The sequence below is a fragment of the Aedes albopictus genome, chromosome 2 (genome assembly GCF_035046485.1).
Source record: "Aedes albopictus strain Foshan chromosome 2, AalbF5, whole genome shotgun sequence".
Classification (NCBI taxonomy): Eukaryota; Metazoa; Arthropoda; class Insecta; order Diptera; family Culicidae; genus Aedes; species Aedes albopictus.
The window spans coordinates 189,718,887-189,731,149 of record NC_085137.1 but is presented as its reverse complement, the minus strand read 5'-3'; the positions used below and the strand labels follow the sequence as shown (position 1 = coordinate 189,731,149).

The window sequence follows — 12,263 nt, the reverse complement described above, 5'->3', positions numbered from 1 at the left end:
ACCCGGGGCTAGTTCATCTCGGGACCCACGCTTTACTTCCCTTCCGAAGGAAGAACCCACGCTTAGTAAGTTTGTCGGGAGTAGAATTCGATCCCAGGTCCTCGGTTTGATAGTCAACTGTTCTAAGGAGTGTATCGGAAATTAACTATAAACATTCAGGGTGCTCTACCTCGAAGCATGTTTGGTCTTATCATTTCGGTTCTTCTATCAAATCTTCACAATATAGTCAAGTTTAGAACAGCCTGAAAAAAATTGAAAAATGTTTAGCATTATTGAAAATGTTGTAGAATGCATACATCTCACAAATAAAAATTTTGGACAAATTGTTGTTTTTTAAAGATTTTTTAGCGTTTCAATGACCTGTAGCGAATAAATCTTGTACGGCGAAAAATCCAAAAAATATTAATTATTGTTAGCAGTTATGTACACATAACATATCACCGAACACCAACTTTAAAAAAAATATTTATGATCGAAAAACCCTTAACATTTAAAAAATGGCCTATCCTAAAAAAACACTAATTTTTTGTCGAACTTTGACAGTCTGTTTAAAATATCTCCAAAGGCTAAACAATTCCGTTTTCTACTAAAGCTACCTCGTCGTTAAGTTTAAAAACATTTCCAATTAAAAAAAAAATTGAATTATCAATTTGATCTATTTTTTATTTGCGTAATCGTGCTTCGAATGAGCATCAAAAAATGGGGTCCCTGAAAAATGACCTTTTTTCATTTTTAAGAATTGCGCTAAAATGGAGTCGAATTTTTTCTTGAAAATATTTTTTTACCTATATTATGAGCAATCTGGGAAAGAATATATTTGCGCTAAAATATTTAAAAAAAAAATCAAAATAATTCCATTTTTTCCGCAATTTCAAATTTTTAAGAGGTGTCCAAAATTTCAAGATCATGCGTTTAAACTTTGAGATTGATGTCCATGTAAAATAATTATTTTTACAAAAGCAAAAGTGCCATTCCTTTTTCTGAGGATTTATATAGTATCTCCAAAAATAAAATTATTTATAACTCGAATAAATTATTTTTTAGGATATTTTGAACATATATAGTTAATTTCCGATACACTCCTTATTCAGCACACCAGATCCGCTCCTGCATAGGTAACTTAATCATTATCAAAGAACGTTTGAAAACTGACATGTTTAACAAATACTGGTTGCCAAACGCATCAGTTCAATAGGTATGCAGTTTTTACTTAGCCTAAGTTTATAAATAATACACTACACACTAATTACTAGCCTTTTACTGCTGTATTCTATCATGTGTTCAGTTCAATAACTGCATTAAAGCCTGTATCCGCAATAATCGGGACACAGAAGTACGTCAGTAGCTCTGTAATGAATCGGTAAAATTGGCCAAATAACTGACTGAGAACTCTTTGGTGTATGTTTATTATTTGTGCCAAATTTCATAAAAATCGATGCATTACTTTTAACTGTGGATGAAAAACAAACAGACGTGGTTTTAAGCATTTTGTACAAACATGACCAATTTTCATTCGCATAGTAGATGGTTCCTTTACGCTACAGTTCAAAGTTCTATGATGATAATTATGAAATTTTGTTAGCAGTTATGATACTTATAGAGACACTTTCTTGCAAAATTTCATCAACTTTGACCACTTGGTTTGAAAGCTACTGGTGTTGATAGGGGTGAGTGTTAGTGAAAATTTTTCGTGTTTTTCATGTGCGATTTTTGCCTATTCATAGCTTTTTAATTTCTCTTCTAATTTTCATGAAATTTTCACAGAAGCTAGTATATTATGTGTATATTATGCGTGCAAAATATGATGATTATTGGTATAGTACTTTCAATAGTACAATCAAAACAATAAAGGGTGCTGACTAATTGCTGTCTGAGAGGCTAAAATCACGTTCAGTCCCAAAACATGTTTCGACTATAAAATTGTTGATGATGCATCGATTTTTTTGAAATTTTGCCCATGCCACAAATGTAGATTGAGAGGTTTGTGTTCAAAATTTCAGCCATTTCCTTTGCCAAATTCAAAAGTTACAGCGCTGACAAGCAAAACTTGGGGCTGTACAAAATTCAATGGCGCACATTTTACTCTTTCGTTGTTACAACAAAAAGTACTGCACCAATTCACATGAAATTTTGTAGGTGAAATAAACACATCTTAACATGTTATTAGACAAAATTTGAACAATTTTAATGTATCTATTGCAGAGTTACAGCTGTGTTTCTGTGTCCCGAATATTGTGGATGCAGGCTTTATGGGTCATGAAGTAAAATTTTGCGACAAATGTTGAAAAACTATTTTCAATAATGAGATACTACAACATAAACGATTTATAAAAGTGCCTTCTACCTAATCATTTTTTGTTATTTTATGCAATACAAAAAAAATAAATAAAAAAAATAAATAAAATAAAATAAATAAAAAGTGGACGGGCATGGTGGTCTAGTGGCTACCGCTTCTGATTCGTATGCAGACGGTCATGGGTCTAATCCCTGGCCCGTCCCTTTCATCCTACTTTGTATCTTTCTATCCACTTATTCTCTCTCTCTCTCTCTCTTCTCTACATATACAACTCATGTATATTCCTATGTTCATAGTCATCACCAGAACCAGAAACGAATTGAAAAAAAAGTCGTTTCCCTCCCTTCCAACTTACCACTCACAGCACAGTGTATATATAACGCCTACAAGTTATGCAACCAAAGCGTGCTGTAAGTGTAGAATTAGCTATAAGTTAAAATACACATAAATATAAACAAAAAAAAACCAAAGCGTGCTGTGCCACTTGACCTTATTCACCTTATTCACCACACAATCTATCACGAACACTATAAATAACCCCATATCCATGGATCGCATCACCGACCCAACGGTGACTCCCAGATCTCCCATCCTTTCCGTCTAACAAATACCCCAGTCCGTGCTGGTTGTGGGGATGCAGAGGTGATCTCGGTCTTTAGTTGCAACAACCAGCACACTCTAACATTCCTTTCCCTTCCCAACTAACTATAAGGACGTGGCCGGCGCCGTTATTGATCCAAAATGTATGAGCTGCTAGAATTGCACTTTGATAATAAGAGGAGTGTCCCAGCCCTTATTCATTTGGATTTCAATGCAATTGGTACCAGCTCAGATCAATCACGGAGGAGCAACCATTGACATGCGTCAGATTTGATCGTTTGATCGTTTGATCATACAAAAAAAAAAATACATAAAAAGATACAGTTCGTTGGTTTTATTTTTCTTGAGGTTTGTGCGCCCATAATCGTGAGTTAGTACAAAAGTCGGCCTTAAATACATATTTCTAAAAAAAAAAGTCAAAAGATCCTCTTCGGTTGGCTATTTAGACAGGAAACAATCCAAAGCGGGGTGAAACTATTTCATCCATCGTTTCGACCCTTGGTTTGGGCCTTCATCAGGGAGGTTACCTCTATAACCTGAGTATTACACAGGCAACCTCTCTGAAGAAGGCCTAAACCAAGGGCCAAAACGTCGAATCATATATTGACATCCCGCTTTTTATTCTATCCTGACCGAAAGCTAACCGAAAAGGGATGAACCAGTGTGAGCACCACAGGTGAGCTGTTGGCCAACTATCAGACTACAAATTGGTTGTTAAATCCGTGTACGATAAAATAATCAGAGTGTTACATCTGTTTGTCTGTGATAACACATACAATTTTTGCCTATAACCCTAGTGGATATCAGTTTCCAATATTCCAATAAACTTTCTGAGTACAAATTGGATTTCTATATTTTTTACAACGACCTTTAGCATAAGAAGATCGAAACGTCATAAAGTTTGAAAATGGGTTCTTGACAATCAATTTTCAAAACATGACCCATCTTGACTACAGAAAACCCGATTTTTCTCTAACAAAATAAATCTAAATGTATATTCTATTTTTTGTCTCTATTTATCTAAGCTTCACAGTTACGGTTTCGCTTCGCAGTCTTAAGGGGAATGGAAAACATTATTTTTTTTTTATTTCCGATGTTTCGGTCCACGAGGGACTTTTATCAAGGGTTCAATCTTCAAGGTTTTCTGGTCAAAAACAGTTTTGCTAAATTTGAAAAGCCATACGTTCATCTTGGTTTAGTTATAGTCCGATCGAGTATGGACCATCGTGATGTGGACAAATTGTTTCTTCTCCTGCGGACTGGAGTTCGAATACGATTGTCTACCATTACTGTAAAGATCGTCGCGAGAAATCTCCGAATTAAACCTCAGAAAAAAGTATCAAATAATGTCTTTGTGAGTTTTTTTGTCTGGAGAAATCCTCTGATAAGCTACTGAGGAAGACACTGCTAGAATAATCCCGAAAAAAAAAAACTCTGAAGGACGAAAATTATTCTGGAGGATTCTTTGGAATAATTTTTGAAGGTTTATTTTAAGGAATTCCTGGGAAGTCGTCGAAGAAATTTTTTGAAGAAATCCTTGAAAGAATCCTCGGAGACAAACCATTGCACATAGTCGATGAATTTTCTGGAAGATTCTTGGTTAAAGTCCTCATTGGAATTTCAGAAAGATTAATTTGAAGAAATAAAAAATCTGGCGAAATCCATGAAGGAACAATTGAAGGATTTTTTTTCCAGAAATTTTCGGAAGAAAACTTCGTAGATATAATTTTTGATTAAATTGCTGGAGGCACATTATGTACATATCATTAGCCATGATTTTTTAAAATTAACTTTGCAAAATTTCAGATGAAATCTCCAAAAGGAATTCTGCAATAATCTTCAATATGGAAAAGTACATTGAGAAGTTCTTGGGGAATTCATAAAAGAATTGGAAATGCATTTCCCAAATATTTTTTTTAGAAATTTCTGAAAATGTTCTCGCAAAAATTCTTGAAAAAACGTCTTAGAAATTTGCGGCGAAATTTTACGGACATTTGTGAACAAATTGATTTTCGGACAAATCTACGGGAAGTTTTCAAATTGAACTCCTGATGTTATTCTTGGAAGAAATTCCAAAAAAATAGTTAAAATTTCTAGCAGATACCTTCATAAATTTTCAGTGGAGATCTTCAGAAATGCCCATACAAATTCCTAGAGGAAAAATCAAATGCATTCATAAAATACTCTAAGTTAGAACGCACGCCAGAAAGGTATTCATATGGAGTGATAAAATTTTGAAATGCTAAAAAAAAAAGTTTTATTATTTTGAATGATCTGTAGAAGAATTTCCGAAAAGTTTATAGCTAATTGCCGAAAATCTTATTTTATCTTTCAAAATTTACTGATGGCGAAGAAATAAAGTGAGATATTCTATAATTTCTGTAAAAGTCTTACATGAATCGCTAGTGGAACTCTTCAAAGTTGTCATAGCCGTTTTAAAATGATTTATTCCAAAATCAAATCTTCTCGTAACTTCATTGGAATCCCCATATGAATCGCATCATATTTCTTTTGTACACATAAACAAAAACAAAATAAAAACATCATATTTCTCTATACCCCATAGTCTTAAATTAAGATGTTCGTACATTTTAATCAAGCAGATCAATGGACAAAACACTTCAATGTATTTTTAACTTTCAAAAGCATTCAAAAGTCTTAACTAAGTTCGAAAAGTCTTCAATGTATCTTCAAAAAATAATTGTCTTTACAGAACAACAAATGTCTTCAATTTGAAGGCATGTCTTCACATTTGGCATCTCTGATCATAGAAGAGATCACTATTGAAGAGTCTTCTTTCCACCCCTCCATATGGATCAATCTTCCCAGGAATCCCGGGAAAAGCATCTGAAGGAACCTAGTCACAGGAAATCTCCTAAAAGAAATCCCTTAAAGAGTCCTTGGAAGAATACTGGAACAAAGAACAGGAGGAATCCTAAAAAAAACCCTAAGAAATCTTGGGAGCAATCCATGGAAATATCTCAAAAGGAGTCCCTGAAAGATTTTCGGAAGCAATTCCTAAATCAATCAAGGAAAACCCTAGGAAGGAATCCTCAAATGATTAAAATGAATCTGGGAAAGATTTCCTTGAAGAATTTTCAGAAATCGAGGCCGGGAAAATTTTCTCGCGAACTCGCAAAAAATCAGAACTTGAACCTGGAGGAATCATAGATGCAATAATGCAACATAGGAATGCATTAAGGATTGCTGGAACGAATTTCCAACGAAATTTCAGAAGACCTGGAGGAATCCCATATAGCCGAGGCGGTAAACGCACGGGTATTTAGCATGACCATGCTGAGGGTGACGGGTTCGATTCCCGGTCGGTCCAGGATCTTTTCGTAAAGGAAATTTCCTTGACTTCCTTGGGCATAGAGTATCTTCGTGCCTGCCACACGATATACGCATGCAAAATGGTCATTGGCAGAGGAAGCTCTCAGTTAATAACTGTGGAAGTGCTCATAGAACACTAAGCTGAGAAGCAGGCTTTGTCCCAATGAGAACGTTACGCCAAGAAGAGAGAGAGAGAGGCGGAATCCTTGTTAGGAAAAGCTGCCTTTTTATGGGTGAATGTCGAAGACCCGACACACTGCCATGACTCGCACATCAATCCCATCGGCAGACTATTCTCGAATTCGATTTCTATGCAAAACTTCCAAAAGTCGCCAAGACTTGAAAACTTCTGCAATCATTTTGAAACCATGACTGTGAAAAATGTACAATTGGATTAACATTTATAGGAGAGAACAAAAGTTCGTGATGGGACTGACTCGCAATTAACTACTTTTTATCCAAATCATTCGAGCTACATTTATTGCATAATACTGGCAGAAAAGTTTTGAATGCAAACAGCTAAGACTCCAAATCTCACTATTGTGTGCAATAATGGCTGACAAAGAAATCCCTTCAATCAATAACTGTTCAAGTATTCATAGTACCACTAAGTTTTTTAAATAGGTAGTGTAAAACAAGTAGTTCTAGTGAGAACACACGCTGTCGATGTTATGATGCGTGTGCTTCGGCGCCTTACCGTTATTTTATACAGCAAAAAAAAATGTTAATTACACCCAACATGAAAAAACCAGAATGTGAAATTTTATTTCATTTCATTAAATTTTACATTAAATTAATATTGTTTATAATATTGTATGTAATGTTGAATGCAAGTTTCATACTGAGAACATGCTGCAAATCTATAAACTGATGAAAAAGTATGTGATATGATAGGGTCCCTTTGTTACAGGTGTCACTAGGTAAAATGTTTTAACTGAGTAGTGACGGTGAGTCGACTATGGATTGCAAGTGGGTCACTAGCCTATTTTTTCGCTAGATGTAGGATACAGGCTCTAATCCTCCTCGGAGCCACCATTCTACATTACTTCAAAAACCAATGGTGTACCACGGTTCTCCCAGTTGTCTACCAGTTGTCTGTTCCGTTCGATCAGCGCCCTCGGCATTCGGCCAAATGACTCGGAACTGTAAAATAGTATTACGTGTACTGAAGGAAAACAACAGAAAATAATGGACACATTTCAAAGCGTGTTAATCAGAATTTATCTGAATTGCTCTCGTTTACTCAATGTTTTGCCACCGGAGAATTTCCAGAAAAAATATAGAAAAAAATGGTTTTTGGAAGCATGAATGGAAGAATTCTCTTCAGAATTGTTTTAGTAAAAAACTAAGGAAGTCTTGAAGAAATTGTTGAGCAAACCCTATGGAAGTTTCTGAAGATATCGTTTAGGGAATTATAGAATAAATTTCTTAAGGCGAAACTGGATCCATTTCCTCACTTTTTGGTTTTTGATTTTTAATAAAATAACGAAGCAATATTTTCAAAATCTGTTTTCGTGCACACGTAGAGTATGGATCAAGGTATCTCCGGTTTTTTTTTTCCAGATGGAAAATGTTTTTAGTTTTCGCAGAAACCATTTTTAACAAAATTTCACAAAAAAATGGTTTTTGCAAAATCGAAAAACATTTTCCACCTGAAAAAAAAATCAGGAGATATCTTGATGTATACTCTACATGTGCACGAAAACCGATTTTGAAAATATTGCTTCGTTATTTTATAAAAAATCAAAAAAAAAATGAGGAAATGCTTCCAGTTTCGCCTTAATTATACTCTGGTAGAATTCTTGAAGAAATTCGTGGAGTCGGAGAAATTTTAGGACCCTACTGCAAAAAAAAAATCTGGAAAAATCCTTAGAGAAACTTCTGGAAGATTCCCCAAAGATATTCCATTGAAGAGTTTTAAAAATATTTCTGGAGAAACAACTCACAGCTACCCCTAGGGCAATCCTCAGAGGATTTCCTGGAGAAATTCCACAGGAATCCCTTGGATGATCTTTTGGAGTACTTTTCAAATAAATTTCTTGGACATTTTTCAGAGAAAATTAAGCATAATCTTATGCACAAATTTCTGGAGGAATTCTCACAATGTTTTGAAAAATCATCGTCGATTTTTTTAGAGAAATAAAAAAAAAATCCGAGAGAATTTAATGAGGAATCTTCAAAAAAAGCTTCGCTGTATATCACATGAAATTCTAGAGAACTTCTCAGATAAATCCTCGGAGAAATATGTAAAATTCTGGAGAAATCTTCGGATAAGCTTCTTAACCCTCTAATGCCCAAATTTTTATTTTGATCTAAATATCATTTTTCGTCATCTAAAATCGATTTAAACATGTTTTGGAAGATGATTCTTTTTAATTCTCGATTTCGTGAATTGCCGTTTTTGATTTTTCTAATTTTTATTTTTGATCATCCCCACAGTTTTATATTTTTCCTGGAAGCCTATTTGGGGTACGGATTTTTTGAGATGAAAACTTTTTGAGATTTTATGATTATTGTTGGAATATTTTTATTTTTATTTTTTTTCCTAGAAATTTTTATTTTTCGTGTAATTGTAAGGAAAATAATTATAGAGTGTATTCGATTCCCTTAAACTATAAAAATAGGATAGAATGATTTGGGAGAAATTTAAAATGTGTTAATTGTAGCGATTCAATACAAATAAACAATGACTTCTAGAAGGTGACTAAAACATCAATTTTTCAATGGTTTTTTTCAAAAATGTTTGCTATAAAATACACTAAAAACCATTTCGAGGTAAACAAAACAGTCCTAAATATCTGTCAAAAATATAAAAATTTTGATTTTCCACGAACCAAAAATTACAAGAATGAACGAACTATACCCCGTCTAAAGGCGGGGTTGGGTATTAGAGGGTTAAGCAAAAAAACGTGAAGGGCGAACATTAATCTGAGGGATTCTTCAAAATAAATAATGGGGGTTTTTGAGAATTTCCAGGAAATCGTGCAATACATTCGTTAAACAAATTCTTGGAAGATTTGTGGATTATTTTTAGTCGAAACCATTAGCAATGGTTAATGTAATTTTAATTTAAGTTTTATTCATGTAGACACTGTTGTCAGATGAATGATGGGGAATAAATAAATAAATAAATAAATAAAAAATATGGTGAACCTTCAGGAAAATTCTTTGTTTATACTCTCGGTAAAGCATCGAAAGATATCATTTAAACAAAACAAATCAGGAGGAATTCTTGAAAGAACGCTTTGAAAAAAATGTGGCTATTCTTGAAAAAAAAAACTGTATATAAATATATTCTGGAAAATTCTGCACCAATTGACAAAACATATTCTGGATAAAACCTTAGACATTTTTTTTTTCAGAAATTCCTGGAATTTGAAATACCTCCTTAAAGAAATATTTGGTTAAATTGCTGGATTCATCTTCTGGATATTTTCATGGCAGAGATTTGTGAAAATTTGCACTGCATAATTTCATAATTTCAGGAGGAATCTTTAAAAGGAATTCTGAAATAATCCTAAAAGCAATATTTTTAAAATATCTACGTACAAGTTCTTGGGAGGATACAATAGCACATGTTGCCCATTTTACTGGAAATTAACCAGATTTGCTGGTATGTCTGAAACATACATAATTAGAAAGCACGAAATGTTGCAAGCTGACAAATTGAGAGATGAAATTTGTGAAAAAAAAATCACGTTCTGGTAGGATTCGAACCCACGACTCTGTAATCGCTAGACCGGCGCTTTAACCAACTAAACCACAGAACAAGTAATAATTCTGTGGAATAGAAAGCCAAACCAACTCCGAAGCTTGACCGTGAACACTCCTATTTCACAAACTCATCGCACTTTCGGCCTAGATGCCAATCCACAACACACTCCCGTTTGTGCCCACCAACTACAAGTGAGAGCGAATTATTTTCATGAAGCCGAGGCTTACTCTCGCACTCCGCATGCCTAGCCACCAGGCCGTTTGTTTTGCTGGTGTCCAACGAAATTGGAAATGAACTTCACAAGTAAATCTTGTAGGAATTCCTGGAAAAACATCGAAGAAATTTCTGGCGAATTCTTAACAAACATTAGTGGACAATCTACGGAAAGTGCTCTAATGAAACTCTTGAAGTAATTCTTGGAAGAAATTTTAAAGAAACCTTATAAAAATGTTTAAAAAAATGGAAATTTTTATAAGAAACCTTCACAAACTTCACAAACTTCACAAAAGAAGATCTTATAAAAATAAATAGAAGGATGCTCAGGTGAATACCTAAAGGAAATCTCAAATGATTTATCAAAAGAACCCTTTGGTAGAACATTCAAAAGAAGTCCTTGAGAGAATCCTGAAGGAATCCCTGAAAGAATCCCGGAGGTAGTCCTTAAAGAAATCACAGGAAAAACCTAGGTAAGAGCAGAATCCCGAAAAATGCCTTGGGAAACCATAAAAATGAATCTAGGAGAGATTCCCTGAAAGAGTCTCAGGAAATCCAGGTAGAAATCTCTGATGCAATCCCTGAAAGAATCCTCGGGAAATCCTTGAAAGAATTACTAAGTAAATTTCGGGAGCAATCCAGGGAAAAGTCAAAGAAAGAGCTTCTGAGGAATACCGGAAGGGAGGCCTGAAGGATTTCCTTAGGGAAGGCCGCAAAAAAATCAGGAAGAATTCTGGAGGAATTCTTGATGCAATCACGGGAACAGTTCGTAAAAGAATTCCAGGAGAAGCTCCCAAAGGCATCTCAAAAGAAATCCCAAAGGAAATCGATAAAAGCATTCTGAGGGAATTTCTAACAGTATTCAAGAATCCCTGAAGGATACCTTGTCAGAAACCCAGGAAAATATCTATGAAAATCGTAGGGAAATCCCTAAAACTAAGGGATAAGCTTTTTTTATGGATGAATATTGGAAACCCGACACACTGCAATGAGTCTTAAAATAGTCTCATCTGTAAACAATAGTCATTGAGAAAAGTGACCCTTGAAACAGTTGTTGGGAATATACAATTGGCTATAACATTACTTGGTTTGCATTGGAGACTGATTTCCAAATGCTTTTCATCCGAAGCACTCGTGCACTTTTACATTATCTAACAGGAAATCTTTGAATGCAAACAGCTGAGAATCCTTATTGGACTATTCTGGGTAGACTATAACTATAGTGACGGTGAGTCGACCATGAGTGGGCTGCCACGCGATTTTTCACTGGTTGTGAGATACAGTCTCCAATCCTCCTCGGAGCCACCATGCTGTATTAGGGTATATCATATCGTGGCTCCAAGGAGGATTGGAAGAATGAAAACCACTTTGGTTGCGTAAAATTGATGGACCTCTTGCTTGTCAAGGCTGAAAGAGTGACAAAAATGGCGAATTTTCATCAAATTTCACCTAATTTATGACGTAATAATTCAAAAATTCGTGTTGTAACATATTCACAATTTTTAAGACTCAAGATCTTCGCTGTTTCCACAACCTCCAACTGAATCTTTGAACACCATTAGCAAGCTGAAAGTCTGAGCTTTTCAGAACACTAAAGCACTTAGGTGAGAAATGACCTCAACAATGAAATATCGATGAAAACGTGATAAATCTTGATGATGGAATCTGTCATTATTAACCAGGGGGCTGAAATATCTAATTGAAATATTTGCATTTCAAGGGAATATCACTGCTCTTTTCCAACAAATTGTGCGTTTTTTACCGAAAAATCAATCTTCAATATCAGCGCCATGATTCTTTAATATCCAGCACCGTGCTTGACTAAGGTATATTCATGTTAAAAAGACAGAAAAAACTTTCCTATAACACTATTTCTTAAAGCAATATCACTATTGTTCGCAACCAAGAACCGTCTCCCAGAAATTAATCCACAACTTGAAAATGGCTCTTGAATTTTACGGCTCATCCTTGTCAAGCTGCGAAATAAACGAAAGAAAACAACGGATCCCGCGTTTTATCTAGCGGCTTTTCTAGGAAATCCAACCAAACGCTGAGTGGCTAATAAACTACGCTTCCCCCATCCTCAATCCTCCCGCGCTGTTGCGT

The 12,263-nt window shown here is 34.8% G+C and overlaps 1 protein-coding gene across 1 annotated transcript in view; it reads left to right on the top strand.

Moving 5' to 3' along the window:
* The window catches only part of LOC134286296 (uncharacterized), a 21,912-nt gene extending 10,177 nt beyond the window's left edge, over nt 1-11,735 (top strand). The window contains exon 2 of the mRNA XM_062847901.1: nt 11,665-11,735. Coding sequence (XP_062703885.1) covers nt 11,665-11,735 — 71 coding nt within the window. The remainder of the gene's footprint in view (nt 1-11,664) is intronic.
* The last annotated feature ends 528 nt before the right edge of the window (nt 11,736-12,263 follow it).